The sequence below is a fragment of the Triturus cristatus genome, chromosome 8 (genome assembly GCF_964204655.1).
Source record: "Triturus cristatus chromosome 8, aTriCri1.1, whole genome shotgun sequence".
In the NCBI taxonomy this organism is placed as follows: domain Eukaryota; kingdom Metazoa; phylum Chordata; class Amphibia; order Caudata; family Salamandridae; genus Triturus; species Triturus cristatus.
In genome coordinates, this window is record NC_140591.1 from 1,006,909,686 (window position 1) to 1,006,925,354 (window position 15,669).

The following is a 15,669-nucleotide window of genomic DNA, read 5'->3' on the forward strand; positions in this document are numbered from 1 at the left end:
TGTGCAAGTGCTGCCCATGTTCTCAGAGGACGCCCGAGGGGAGGGACGCAGTCAAGTTAAACTTCACCTGTAGGCTGGATACAACAGAGTCGCTGCACTTAGGGATTTCATCGTCGGTGGCCCATAGGCACCTCACCTGGCTAAGAACCACTGGCTTTACGCGGGATGTCCAGGCCTTGCTCATGGACATGCTCTTTGATGGCGCTCAGTTGTTTGGAGAGAAGGTGGCCTTAGTGCACTACCGCTTTAAGGACAGCAGAGCTACTGCCAGGTCCTTGGGCCTTTCCATGTTCACTTCCCAACACCAGTCGGCCTTCCGCCCCTTTCATGGTTTAAGAATGGGCTTCCAACCGCTCCTCTACATGCCTAGCCACTCTGGTCAAGATACCGCACAATATTTTCATGGCAGAGGATGCGGTTCACACAGAGCACATGGGACAGGCGGCCAGAGGTCGAGCCAGTCCACCACCCCCTTTGCAGCCGCAGCCCCCAAACCCCTTTAGTATGCCCACCAACCACCATGGGCATCCAGTGGGAGTAGGATATGCCATCACCTGCACCACTGGAGGTCATTAACATCGACTGTCGGGTTGCTGCTAGTCCAAAAAGACTACTCTGTCCCCTTTGTGATCCCTCCACCCATGCCGCCTACCTCCAACAAGCTGTCAGAGGACCACCTCTCCTTGCTCCATCAGGAGGTGTTAAGTTCTCTTTGCCAAGGGAGCTGTAGAGAAAGTGCCGACACCAGAGGTAGGTCATGGTTGCTATCTCACTACTTTCTGGTGCCCAAGAAGAACAGACGCCTTCGTCCTATTTTAGACTTGCGTCTTCTCAACCTCTTCCTGAAAAAGGAGAAATTCAAAATGCTCACGCTTGCGCAAGTCCTGTCTGCGCTGGACCTAGGAGACTAGATGGTATCGCTGGACTTACAGGATGCTTATTTTCACATCCTGGCCCTGCCTGCCCACAGGTGTTACCTGCGGTTCATAGTTGGCTGAGAGCATTTTGAGTTGCAAGACATGGCTTGGCAGTTCGGGCTGGACTGTTCCCATGAGGCACAGGGTCAATACTGATTTGCAAATAGCTGTGTCTGAACTGGGGTGGTGAAGTGAGCTAAAGAAGGATGATAGATTCAACCCAGATCTGTGACTGGGGGTGAGTGTCTGAAAAGTTCATCATCTCCTTGTGTTTGCCCTCTTCAGCCCTACCAGTGCCCCTCGGGTGTTCACAAAAGTGATGGTGGAGGTTGCAGCTCATCTGTGGAGTTCAGACATTCCAGTCTTTCCCTACCTCAATGTTTGGATGTTGAAGTCGGGCTCGCCCCTTTCACTGGAGCTGTTCTAGACACAGTGCAGTTTTGGGCCTATCATCCAGAGCGGCGAGTCCAGGATATTCAGGCTATGATACCAATGTTTTGGCCTCTATATTGGATTTCAGTGAGACTGAATCTGAGGCTGTTGGGCTGCATGACATCTTGCATCCCTCTTGTGACACATGTCCGTTGGCATATAAGGGCTCTGCAGTGGGCCTTTCTTCCTTCAATCAGGGGAAAGCTGGTACAGGTGTTCATGGACAACACCACGGCCATGTGGTAATGCAATTAACTTGGTGGGGTGGGGCGTGGACCCTTTGTCAATAGGTGCTGTGCCACTGGACATATCTGGAACATCATAGCAGATCTTTGGTGGTTCAACACTGGTGGGCTCTCTAAATGCTAGGGCAGACGAAGTCACCTGTCCATGCCTAGTGGATCACAAATGGTGTCTCCATCCGGAGGTAACAGAAGGTCTCTTCCAAGAATGGAGAGACCCTTGATTGAATCTGTTCGCTTCTGTTGGGAAGATGCAATGTCAGCAGTTATGCACACTGGAATTTCCTAGGTGACTCTCACTCTGAGAAACTTTTCACTTCAACTGGAGCTCAGGTCTCCTGTCTGCCTTTCCGCCTATACCACTCCTGCCCAGAGTTCTCAAGAAAATCGGGAAGGACTGGACCCAAGTCATTCTTGTGGCTCTAAATTGGGCAAGGAGAGTTTGATATCCCAAGCTGCTGGGCATGAGCACGGGTCATCTGGTCAGGCTCGCAGCAATAGGGCAGGGTTCTGCACCCGAACCTGAAAATGTTTCACCTTCATGAGTGGAGATTGAGCAGCGACAGTTGAGAGCTTTAGATCTTCATAGAAAGGCTGCAATGTTATCTTGCCAGCCAAGCATCCCTCCACCTAGAAAGAATACACCTGCTGTTGGAGCAAGTTTGTGGCATGGTGTACAGATAAGCGAGTTGTCTCTCTATCTGCACCTGTTTCCCAAGTTATTTAGTATATTCTTACCCTAGCCTAGCATGGCTTTGTTTTGGGCACATTAAAGGGTTATCTGTCTGTCATATCTGCATTTCTAAGGTTGCCAGATCAGTCATCCCTTTTCAAATCCCCTATTGTAAATAGGTTTCTCAAAGGTCTTCAAAATATGTCTTCACTAGCTCCTTTCATAATGCAACAGTGAGACCTCAACTTAGTCCTCACATTCTTGATGTGTGCTCCCTTCGAGCCATTACACAACTGCCTTCTCAGGTTCCTTACCATAAAAACGGTGGCGATAACTTCTGCACAGAGGGTCAGTGAGATATAGGCTCTGTCATTTCAGCTTCTGTATCGTACTATCTACCCAGACAAACTGGTCCTTCAGACTAGAGCATCCATCCTACCAAAGTTGGTAACCCACTTTCTTGTAGGGCAGTCCATCACCCTGCCCGTCTTTTAAGCTCCACCTCACCCCTCCAAAGAAGAGAAAACACTCCATCGTCTGGACCCAAAAAGAACATTGCTATTCTACCTTTACCCACAAGAGTTCTGGTCTGAGCCACAAAATGGAAAGACGGTGCAGAAATTGACCATCACATGATTGATAGTGCTCTGCATCAAAATATGTTATGTATTGGCCTAAAAGCCGGCTCCTGAAAGTTTATGAGCTCCTTCCACAAGAGCCAAGGTTGTGACTACTGCGTTAGCTTGCGGAGTACCTGTCCTGGATATCTGTCAGACAGCAACGTGGGCTTCCCTGCACACATCTACAAAGAACTACTGCCTGGACAGTCAGGTCTTATGAAACTGGCATTTTGCCAGTTTAGTCCTACAGGACTTTCTATTCTAATCCATTTTGCAGCCCCACCTCTGGGGAAGTATTGCTGGGGTATCTATTCTAAGGTAAGGAATCAGAGGCTTTTAGCTGCAATCAGATGAACAGTTTTCTTACCTTTGGTAATGGCTTATTTTGGTAGAGACTCTATCTAGCTGTAGATTTCTTACTGACCCACCCATCCTCCCAGCTCTGCCAACGGATTTCAGACTGAAGGGTTTTTCCCCTTTAAGGGCCCTAGCTTCATGCAGCAGTGGTCATTCTTCATGACTCTGCGCTTCTGATGTGGAAAGTCCGTACTGACATCAGAGAACTGGGATGGTGCCTATATAGGTGTCATGCACCTCACTTTCGGCACATACTATGCCGCCGACACCATGCAGAGCTAAACGACGCCACCTACTGGTGCAAAGGGGTACTGCTCACCAAACATTTCCGGATCAAGTCTGACGTCTGGGGAATATTCTAAGGTAAGGAATCTGTGGCTAGATAGTCTCTACCAGATAAGGCAATATCAAAGGTAAGTAACTTTTTCATATATGTATATGATATATGTGTGTATTATACTGCTGGACCTGGCCCTCTCTGCAGGATCAGCCTTTTTTTTACCTTCAGTCCTCCTGTTTTGCTCAATTTGTTTTTGTTAGCTTTAGGACTTTGTGAACTTTACCACTTTACCAAGTGCTTGTGCTCGCTCCCAAAAACATGAAATAGTTGGCCTACACCTAATTGACACATTAGTTCACTTGTAAGTCCTTAGTAAATGGTACTTCATGTACCCAGGGCCTGTAAATTATATGTAACTACTGGGCCTGCAGCACTTATTGTGCCATCCACTTAAGTAGCCCTTTAAACATGTCTCAGGCCTGGCATTGCAGCCTGTCATGCTTGTAATTTAAAATGCTCTTTAGTGGTAAAGTCTGATTTACAGTCACAATTCTTAAACTGCCACTTTTACAAAGTTTGCATTTTCCGTCCTAACCATTTGGTGCCTGCTACTTGTGCCCTGGGTCACGTGACTGTGAATAGCTTGGCAATTGCCCTTTGAGTATTCCTCCCAGACAGTGAGACAAAGGCGCACTAGGTGTTGGCTGGATGGCTTGGGTGGAGCTGTTCCCTGTTCCTCTTACACTTCAAAACACCCCCACCATCACACTCACAAAGAAACCTGACACCAGTCTTTTGTCACCCTAGACTACTTGGAGCCTAGGCTGGGGAATGAAGGAATGTTCTAGAATCGGATGTTGGGGTAGTATAGGGAGTCCCCCCACTTCAAAGGCTGGACCTCCTAAGCCTCTCATCAGATCACTTCTGGACTCATAGAAGAGTCAGATGAATGACTGTACTGCTGCTGGAAGGACTGCCCTACTGCCTGAGGAAAGAAGAGTGGACCTGCTACGTGAACCCAGGGCCACCAGAGTAACTCAAAGGTTAGTTAGCTGCCCACTTGTTCTGAGCTACGGGACACTGCAAGCTACAGAAGCCTCCCTGCAACTGCCCAGCTGACCTTGTGCAACTGTACCTGCCTGCGCCCTCCCAGCTAGCCTGTGCTAAAGTGAATCCCTGAACCCCAAGAGGTGCTTCTACAGGCCCTAGACCCTTGCCTGGCCCGGAGTGCACTCTTCTAAAAGAGAGGAGAAATCCTGAATTTTTGGGCTGTTCTTAACTGTGAATGGGTCCGTTTGCACCTAGACTCTGCCACCTGCGACGACCCCCAACGCGAAGCTCTGATGAAGCCAACTCTTCATGCTACAGCAATTGCCAGTGACAACCCGCAACTAGCGATCTGTACTTTCTGCTACATCAACAACAGCCCATGGAGACCACCAATACAAGGTTCCAGCAAAAACCATCCGCGACGCCCAACAGGATCATCACCCTCCATCAATAACTGTGTGCGACGCCAGGCCTGCTCTTCGCGCTGCAGCAATGAGCATCCATGACGCTCTTACTGCTTCTCGCGTCCTCCTTCCCTTGGAACTGTATGTTACACGCCTGACTTTGAGAAGGTAACTTTTTAAATGGGACTAACCTGGTCCCTGTATTTTGCCCACGCTCCTTCGCAGTCAACCTGAACTTGACTTTCCCCTGGTCTAGCACGAATGGGAAACAGCCTTTATATCACGTCTTGAAGCACGCTGTGCCTTATCAGCGTGGTCTGAACCACGAATGTGTCTTTACGACACATTCCTTTACCACGCAAGTCATTATAATGACTTGCCTTAAGGAAAGTGTTGTTGGACTGATGTTGGAATTTAAATCCAATACTTTCCCTACTGTTGCGCAGACTGCAGTTGGAAGAGTAAATTATACTATTCAAAAGTCTAGCGCTTTCCCTAGGGCAAGCCGTTGTAATGACTTGCGTGGTAAAGGAATGTGCTGTAAAGACTTACTCGTGGTTCAGACTGCTTTGTTAAGTCAGGCATGGTAAATGCCTCCCTGGTTCTGACATACAACCTGCACAAACAGATGACCGTGAGTTGTGGTTTATGCTTTTATGTGCTTTATCAACCTCAAACTTTGAAATTGCATAATCTCCGGTTTTGAAGATTGGATGTTTATCATTTTGGTCTAATTTCATTTCTTAAAATGTAGTCTTTTTCTAATTTGGTTTGGGATTTGTCCTGTGCTGTGTTTTCACTTTATTACTGTTTGTGTGTTGCATAAATATTTCCACAATGCCTCCAAGTTAAGCCTGACTGCTTTTTGTGGCACGCTACCAGAGTGTTAAGCACATGTTAAATTAGTGACTTTTGTGGTTCACCCTGACAAGGATTGTGGTTGTCCCTAGAGAAGGGTTCCACCCTCCTCAACCAATAACCCAATGTCTTAAAATTACACATAGAGGGGCTATGGGTCAGCCCCTTCAGCCATTTGTTGTCATTCACTGTTTGCTTCCACACATGACGCCATATAGTGTTGGACAATGGGTCAGTCCAGTACAGCTGTTGGCTATATTCAGGGCCACTGGAATCATGCGACAGGAGAGGGCTAAATTATGCTGTAGGGTTGAGTTGAGTAAGTTATGCAGCAAAAAAAGGCAAATGATATTACATGCCATACTGCTGTACACATTGTAATATTATTACTACATTATGGCATCATTTTTAAACTTGGTAACACTGTCTGTCCATTAGTTGCACCTCATCAGTACCAGGTTAATGCACAAATATAGCAATAAGCATCTGAAAGGTGATTAGTCCAGCTTTTCAAAGGGCCTTTCACTGTGCATCAACACATGTAGCTGCATTTTTAGTAACTTTTGAACTGCTTGAGCTAGAATTCGTTTTAAATTTTGTTAACATCTGAGATGATACAGCGGATTATGGGGCGGCAAATACATAATTATGTGAAAATTGCAGCAGCCACACAATTGCATAATTCAAGTGGCTCTGGCTATATTGTCCAGTTGAGGGAGTGTATATTGTCTGGTCAAGTGTTCATCTGCGTGAAAATGAGTGTGCTTCAGTGCCGGTGTTGGTGGGGGCACTCATTTAGTCCCTACCTTCTCTTTAATCCTATCAGAATAATTACAGTGGCTGACAGCTAGCTATACAATGCTACTGGGCAGCTTACTCACTTCACCTTCTGCTGGGCTGCTTGTTCTGTATGCAGTGGACTTAATCCTGACTGCCCATTGCTTCTGAACTCTGTGAAATTATAGTAATGGTATTTTCCATAGTGTATCATTGTTTTACTTTCACAAAATACCCACTACATTATCACAGTCTTGCAATATTTACTGGGTGGCCATCTTGGAATGTAGTTGTGGATAAAGTAGGAAGTGTTTTACTGGGCGAAGATAATTGCCACGTTGCTTTTAAATGTGACAGACATTTTGAAATGCTGAATCAATGATACACTATGCACAATAGCGTTCCAAGATATTAACCAGAGTGAAGTTTAATTTTTCGCATACGTTTTTATTGCAAGCATATGGCCTTTACCTTTGGGTGATAGCATTTTTCTGTACTTTTATTCTTTTAATTTATGTGTTCTTAAAATACAGCATGTCTGATTATGAATGAAAGTTTAGGCACTGGAAAATATTCTTCTGCTGCGTTTTCTTTTAGGATACTTAGTGGAGACTCAATATTTTTAGGTTTCGCCTGCACAGTGCTTGTGCGGTGCTTGTGAAATCTATTATTTTTAATAAAAAATTAAAAGGGCTTACATCCCACCCCCTCTCTTTCCTGGTTCCTGTGCTTGCCACTTGCTTTACCACCATTTCTATGGGCTGTAGCATAGTTTCCTACATTTACCAATGCTTGTTCCTTGTCTGCTTCTCTTATCAGTTTCCCGTAGCCGAAATACTGTTAACAACCGCTTTGGTGGAACTATTTTTTCGTTACGTTTTGCCACTTTCTGCTTTTGGGTCTTGCAGCAGATTACATAGACCAATTTATCACCCAGAGAGATTAAGTGATTTGCCCAGAATCGCAGGACGTTTGCTCTGCCAAAGACTCAAAATGGGTTATCCAGCTCTCAAGTCAGCAGCTCTGGCTGCTGTGCCAAATACTCTCCACACCTGTGATACTTGTCAGTGAGCTCTTTCCTTTGTCCCGGGCGGTGATTGATAAAAACAGCTTAATATTCATCACATAGGCGAAACCGATGCATTACCAATGCTTGTTATACATTACTGATGAAGATATATGAACATATAAATTGTCATTTTTCTTTTGGGGAAGACATTTACAGGGATAATTAACAGTAAATTATAAGTGTTAAGTGATTATCACCAGAGAATAAGGAAAATGTGGGTCTAAACGTTTTTGAACGACTACACAGTTATATTACAAACCTAGTTTCAATACAGTTAGAATGCTGGATTATTGATACCTATGTTAATTAACAAGGGATTAGCTGAATTGGCACTTTTATGATATGAATTACTAAAATCATGAATGGCATGGCATCAGGCAGTAAGAATTTGGAAGCAAAAAGGGCACTTGCGTTTTTGATCTGCTGGAGAGCCTGCAGACGGATGAGGGTCAGGGTGAGGGGGGCTGAAGCCTCACCGCAGATAATGGACCCTGCTACTCCTGCGCTAACTGTGGAGGATTAAAACCCTTGCTTGGCTGACCTAGCTGATGTACAGACAAGGGCTGCGTGTGATGTGTGGGTGGGAGCGCTGGTGACTGGGCAGACAGCGGGTTGGGCCAATGACCCGGAGGAGGAGTTTGGAGGGATGAAAGAGAACTGCTCACTTACACACACCCATATTTGATTTCATAGCACAGCTGGACTGTATACATTTATATCGGCAGACTGTGCTGCTCTTGATTGCTACCTGGGTATGCTTTTCACTGCCCGATGCAGTGTAACAGTGCCACTGGGGAATTGAGGGGCTTTGCACACTTCCATATCTGCTTCTCTGCTACTTGAAGATCTTTTTAGTTCTCCTTTTTTCTCTCTCTTTATTAGGGACTGTCACCCGCCTATCTTTCGCTGCCACATTGTTTATTATAGTTTTTGATTGTTATGTTGGTTTCTGCTGTGCATGTTTCTCTACATGGGGATTTGCACTGTATGTCGCTCAAGACAACGCACGCCTCAATGACACTTGTGAGCGGAGTTTATGGGCAAACATTCATGCCGCTGTGATATCCTGCACTGGTCACCTGGAGTGTACGCTGATCTGTGGTTCTTTAGTCTTCTCCATTGTTATGCGGCCTGAAGGGCCAACATGTAATGTGATACTAGTGCAGTATTGAATAAAGACAAGTTAAAAAAAAGTTTTTGATCTTGCTCCAGACTGAAAATGTGGTATAAGTGCTAATAAACTGACTGCCCTTTGTTTTCATGGAGCCCTAGGTTTAGCTATGAAATACTTTTACCCCCCTTTTTATATTAATATAGGCGTATTTTCCAAAAATAATAATGTGCTTAATGAAAATGTTGAATTTATTATTTCTCGTTTTAAATTGTGCTATATGCTGCTGTTTTTTTATCGTTATTGATGTTTTCTGATCTAAGAATACACTAATTTTATTTGAATGATGTGCAATATTCCTGAATAGAGTTTTACTGTGTGCAATAAAAATGTTAATCATTTTTAGAACCAGAAATGTTTATCTATATTTATGTTGTTATGGCTTCTGAACAGAGCAGTATTCCTCTGCATCTTAATTGTAATTTAGGATTTAGGCACAGTACTTTTGTTTTACACCGAATAATCTAATCTTTTGAAGTTGCTCATGCAATGCAAAAATATTTATTATTTATTATCTATCTTAAAATGTTTTGAAAAGAGTAGAATCTGCTTCAGGATATTTCAGGATATTTGATTGCATAGAGTATTATAAACGTGATCCGCACTTTTTTCTGTGGCTGGCTATACGTGGTCTTGTGTCCAAAAAGTTCTCGGATTCCACAGCAAATACTTTACTGAAATGTACCCAAAAATCAGAATGGAAAACACCCAACAATAACTACGAGCTCCCTACATCGAGTTGAAAAAATTTAACTCCGAGCAAAAGACAATGCGAGAAACTCGTCCTGTAATATCTTTCCTTCATATCTTTGCCTTGTTCATTTAAGGGTGTTGACCTGTATGGAATAAATGCTGGGGTGTGTGGAATAAATGCTGGGGTATACAATGAAATCCTTTGATAATAGTTTTGAATCAGCAAGGACTGTTTCGTTGGTGCTGGGAAGTGGGTTGGCGATCAGGGCCGGATTAAGACCTTTAGAGCAGGGGTCTCCAACCTTTTCCCTAGTGTGAGCTACGTCTGATAAGTAAAAATCATTTTGAGCTAATGAAGGCCAAGCCACACGCGCAATATCACCAGACACCCCCACGCCTAGTTTAGTTGATTATGCCTAATGTCCATAGAGCCAAAGACTATGGTTGGAACAAAATACTTTGACTAAGGGCTCTCTGACAGGACTGCTATGTGGGTCATTAAGAGATTGGTCTTTGGGGATGTATGAACTATGAACATGTGTGTATGAATGGGATATATGTGTATCGGTGAATGAGAGTCTGTCATATGTACTTGTGGCACAGGACATAACTTTCTCAATATGTGGCACTGTTATATGTATAACACAAATATACAACCATTTTTTTAAATGGGAGAAATATGAAGTGCAGAAAAATGTTCTGTAAAAAAATGTCCATGATATGGAACATTTTTCTGCACTTTAAATTTCTCCCACTTCAAAACGACTGTATTTTCCAGTTATAGATATGATACTGTCTACCAGCCACTGGGAGCAAGATGTTTGCTGTGTATAAAGGCCCCGTAGACATGGTGCAATATTTTCAACAGACATATACAGCCATTTGTTTAAATAGGAGGAATTCAAAGTGAAGAAACATGCTTTATAAAATATTAAGACATAATTGGGCTAATTGAAAGTGGAGAAAAACATTGACTCAATGTTCCATAGAAACATTTGTATCCACATTAAATTTCGCCCATCTGAAAAAAATGACAGTATTTTTGAGCTGTAAATATGGGGTGTTTGCTGGCCACTGGGAGCAAGAGGCCGGCTGTTTGTAAATTCAACACTTTGAAAAGGGATACATTCAAAATGATGGGTTCACTTAATCATTAAATGAAGTCTTTATTTGAATTTGCTCCCTTTTAAAAACATTCAGAAACATCATGTTGATCTCTGCTCCATACTGAGTTGACAAGGACTTTTATTTAGGATTCAAATACCTCAGTGCATCTGTTCTTCACCTCTGTACCCTGGGTCATAAATATTACTCCATCACTGCTCATTAGCAGGTTCTGCTATCTGCAGCTTGAAGATGATAATGTGAAATAAACACAGACTTCCCTTAAATTTAAAAGGAAAATGTGAACCTGTGCTGATAAAAAAATGGACTCAAGACTGTGAGCTGCTCTGAAGGTGTCAGTGAGCTACTGGCAGCTCACGACTGACTGGTTATAGACACCTGCTTTAGAGGCACTAAGTACTTAAAATATTTTGGTACCCCCATATACAGCTAATTCAAAATATAAACAATAATAAACCGTAAAATACATTTTTATATTTCGAAATGAAACAAAACTTACAGTAATTAATGTTTATTTTTGTATACTTCCCCTTACTTATATTTGAAACGTTTTTGCCTACTTTTTCTAATTGAAAAGTCTTTGATTAGATCCTCGCATCTGCTTCTATACTTGGCACAGAGAAGACATCCAGCCTGCCTTGCTCCATTGTTGTTCTGTTTGGAAAATGAACGCTCAGCTGAACAATTTGCGACCATTAATGTTAGAAATATATGAAAGCAAATGTCTCCATTTGGCAAGGCACACTCAATATTGTCTTCTACAATTATTTTATAAAGTTCAGCATGACTGAATCTTGTTTTAAAATGTTTTGTTGCACTGAACGTATGACGCATATATGAGTGAAACTGCTGAAGCTCAGCTGCAAAATTAGTGATCATGCCCTCTGGGTAAGCATAAATCAGCTATGACAACACTGAGAATACCTTTCAATTCCAGTAGATGATGAAGAGACATTATGTGGCACATCACTTAAAACATTTCTCTGCTATTTCTTTGTATAAATGTAGTCACTGCCACCACCACATGCATGAGAATAAAAACACTCATGTTGTGAAATTGAAAGTAGAAGTAGAAAAAAACAGGAATCAGCTTACTTACAAAGTTACAATGTTAGCACTGTGTTGTTGGCACGCTGCAGACTGGACGCTAAGTCAGCTACTGAGTGCCGCTGAACTCATTCTCAGTGGACGACTGAACCCTGACTGTCGGAACAGCCGACATGACCAAGCACAGAACGATCACATGAGCCTCCTTGGACCGTGTGACAGTTAACAGAGTCTAATTTTGTTGTATTCCCAGGATCAATTTTATCATTAACCTCTATTATTACTATTTTATTATTCTTTTTTATCATTGTGTGTGTATATATATATATATATATATATATATATATATATATATATATATATATATATATATATATATATATATATATATATATATATATATGTAGATATATCTATATTTGTGTGTTTTTTTCACTTATTGTGGGAACCCCTTTTTGTGGAACCTGGTGCAGCTGCACCATTTGCAATTTTGCACCTTATGGTCCATAGTAAAACCAGCAATGGAACATTTCTGTGTGCCCCCTTCCCTTTATGCCCTAAGCACGTGCTTATTTTGATTAATGGTTAATTCAACCCTGTTGGTGATATTTTAAGCAGGGACTACACAGGACTCTATACGCAGCGGTAAGAACTCCTTGTGAGGTCAGAAGGAAGGTGGGGGTTGTGTGTCTGTGGGAGGGCTTATGTGAGTATACTCTCTGCAGACTGTTTGTGATACATGGTAGGTTAATAGGAGTCTCCTAACACTTTTGGTAAATGGTCTAGACCAGTGGTTCTTAAGCTTTAAACTTTTGAGGACCCCTACTTAATCATTAATGAGATCCGGGGACTCCCACTGAATAATTATTGGAATTGGGGGATCCCCCACTAAGTTATTATTGTAATATGGGACCCGGCGTAAGCATATTCGATGATTTGCACAGCAAAACAATGCACAAAACACTGAAACAAATATCTATCAAACAAAAACATATATGATAAAATATTTTATTTAATTCACAAACAAATTCAAAATTTTAAATTTTAATGGGAAGGTTGGAGCTTTTCTAAATCCATTTGTCCATACTATATTCTGTTTGATGCACTGACGCTGCTTCCATGAATCAATCGGAGGATACCAACTTAATTTTTAGTGAAGTTTCAAATTCCTTCATGCTTACAGAAAGTTTTACATGTTTCAGTTTTATATTTTGCTTCTTTATTTATGGACACTTAACCAGTTAATATTATCTCATTTTATAAGGAGTCTGCCGGCGCCTTGAGTAGGTGTTGCGGACCCCAAGGGATCCCCGGACCACAGTTTGAAGAAAAACTGATCTAGAAACTTGTGTAAAGCATGTGCTTCTTTGTTTACTTCTATGCTTAGGCACCGTGGACGCTTTCAAAGATATTGAATGTGAAGTAGTGTGGCATCCAGGCTTTTTCTCTCCAGAGGAAGGAGAATTCAACCTCTGTGTCCACCATGGAGACATAACTAAGCTGAAATGCACTGCCCAGGTATGCTTAAAATTTCAGATTCTGTTGTGTACTGTGATGTTGTGTGCTGTGACATTTCTGCTAGTTTGTTTGTATATTAACGCTTAGTCTTTTCTGTTTCATATTGCTTTCACTATATATGTTTTCAGGATGATGTCCATCATAATGTCAAATTTATTCTAAGACAAATAGTTCAAAGACAAAAAAAACAAATATTCAATCTTCAACATTAAATCAGTTGAGTTGCTTGTTTTGCAGAATGTCAGCGGGTAGCATGTGAAGGATCTCTGAAAACGTTTGAAGTCAATTCACATTAATGGTTGTGTAAACAGACTCTGGACCTACATAATACCCTAACCCACTAAAATTTGCTGTTAGTTTCTTGTAGATGTCTTAAGAGTCGTTTCGCACACAGCTTTCAGGACTTGTAGACACATTTAATCACATTTTATCAGTTCTTTACATCATTGTTTTTCCTTGTTATAACTTAATTGGTTTTGTTTTTTTCTTTACCTTTAAGTGAGGGTTGATTAATTTAGAGACCCAGTAAAAGATACTCATTTTCCATTTTAGTTTGCAATAAATTGCACTGTCTCATCTTTTTTAAACCGTTTTTTACATCAGGTTAACACAAACCATTTTGACATTGTGTCAGTTCTATATGTTTTTTTTTCTTTAAGTCTGTTGTCAGGTTTTTAAAACCTAACAAACATCAACAAACAATGTCATATTCCACAATCTCGTACAGAGAACCATGAGTTATAAAAATCAAATATAGAAATGCCAGATCATGTAAATGCACTTTGCATGTCAATCCTGCATACAGAAGTCATTAGATACAAAATACAGTAACATCGGAAAACAATTCATTAGCCTAAGGATTTTCATACTTTGGAGCTTTGCAGACGAAGAACCTTTGCAACAGAGGCAGATTACTCCAATGAACTCCACAAAATATTCTGCATGAAATGTGATATAAACACATACAATTAATTTCCAAAGACATTTCCCTATGTGCAGCTTTAAGAATTATAGGGCATAAGTGAGAAACTAAATCAGTGTAATGCTTGAATCTCCACATTTGCTAATACCACCTACGTAAAGTACCAGATGTATATGATGCATATATGCAGATTATACAGCTCAAGAAAAATAAAATTCTTTCTAGATGTATTTCAATGCCCTACATGACCTGACAATATGTTGGACCAACACTCTCTCACGGTTCGCAAAGTCATGCCTCACTGCTCTTGCTCAACCAGGCCTCTGCGACCTCCACAAAAGGTATAATGCCTATTTAGCACATCAAGTAAGAATATCTAGCCATATGGCAAAAACCCATGGAACGATAAGGTTGATCCTTATGAGTTGTAAAACTATTGCATACATCACAAGCTTCAGTCTGCATTGCAGGTGAGTGAGCTGAGCATGTGATGAGAAGACCTTAACTCATCTCCGTATTAGGGACTTAAATTGTTACATAGTAAGAGTCTGGCTCAACAATTACTCCCTCAGACCCAGCAATGACAGAATTTATTAAAGCTCTCCATTGTTTTTTCCCCTCAATACTGGGACCTACCTTCAATTTCATTTTATTAAGGTTAAGGAGAAAACTGGGATCTGCCCAGGAGATACACTGCTAAATTAAATATGCAAACAAAGTACTGCTTAAAGCAGAACTGAGAGATAATTCAAGTCTGAGTGTTCAAGGGCAATTAAATTGCACACACCCCAAACACCCTCCTCTAAATTAGGGCTTCTAACATGCTTAAGTTAGTCGTTTGACCAGAGAATCTGATCCTTGTTCTTGGCATCACTTTGGCCACATAAGCCTTTTTGCAAGTCCACCATAATCATGTCTGAATCTGGGTTTCAATCTGTTCTTCAAAACGGATAAATTCAAGATGCTCACGTTGGCTCAGGTCTTGTCTGCCCTAGACCAAGAAATACTGGCTGGTAGCGTTGGACTTGCAGGATGCGTATTTTCACATCCTCATCCTGCCTGCCCACAGGCATTACCTGTGGTTCAAGGTAGGCCACGAAAACTTTAAATCACCGTACTACCATTTGGCCTTACCTCGGGTGTTCATCAAGATTATGGCCCTGGTTGCAGCTCATCTGTGCAGGTTAGGGGTGTCAGTCTTCCCATACCTCAACAACTGGCTGTTGAAGGCGTCCATGCCCCAGGCTGTCTTCTTCCACCTCCAGACTACGGTGGACCTCCTGTATTCGCTGGAGTTCACTAAACGTGACGAAGTCACACCTGACTCCTTCTCAGATGCTTCCTTTCATCGTAGCTGTTCTGGACACAGCGTAGTTTCGGGCTTATCATCCCGAGCTGCGAGTCCAACATATTCAGGTTATGTTATCGATGTTTCAGCCTCTATCTTGGATTTCGGTGAGAAGGACTCTGAGGATGCTGGCACTCATGGCTTCCTGCATCTTGTTGGTAAATTA

At 42.0% G+C, this 15,669-nt stretch overlaps 1 protein-coding gene across 1 annotated transcript in view; it reads left to right on the top strand.

Moving 5' to 3' along the window:
- CFAP47 (cilia and flagella associated protein 47) overlaps positions 1-15,669 on the top strand; it is a 2,697,962-nt gene that overhangs the window by 230,954 nt on the left and 2,451,339 nt on the right. The window contains exon 16 of the mRNA XM_085622577.1: positions 13,103-13,233. Within this exon, the coding sequence (XP_085478703.1) occupies positions 13,103-13,233 (131 nt within the window). The remainder of the gene's footprint in view (positions 1-13,102; positions 13,234-15,669) is intronic.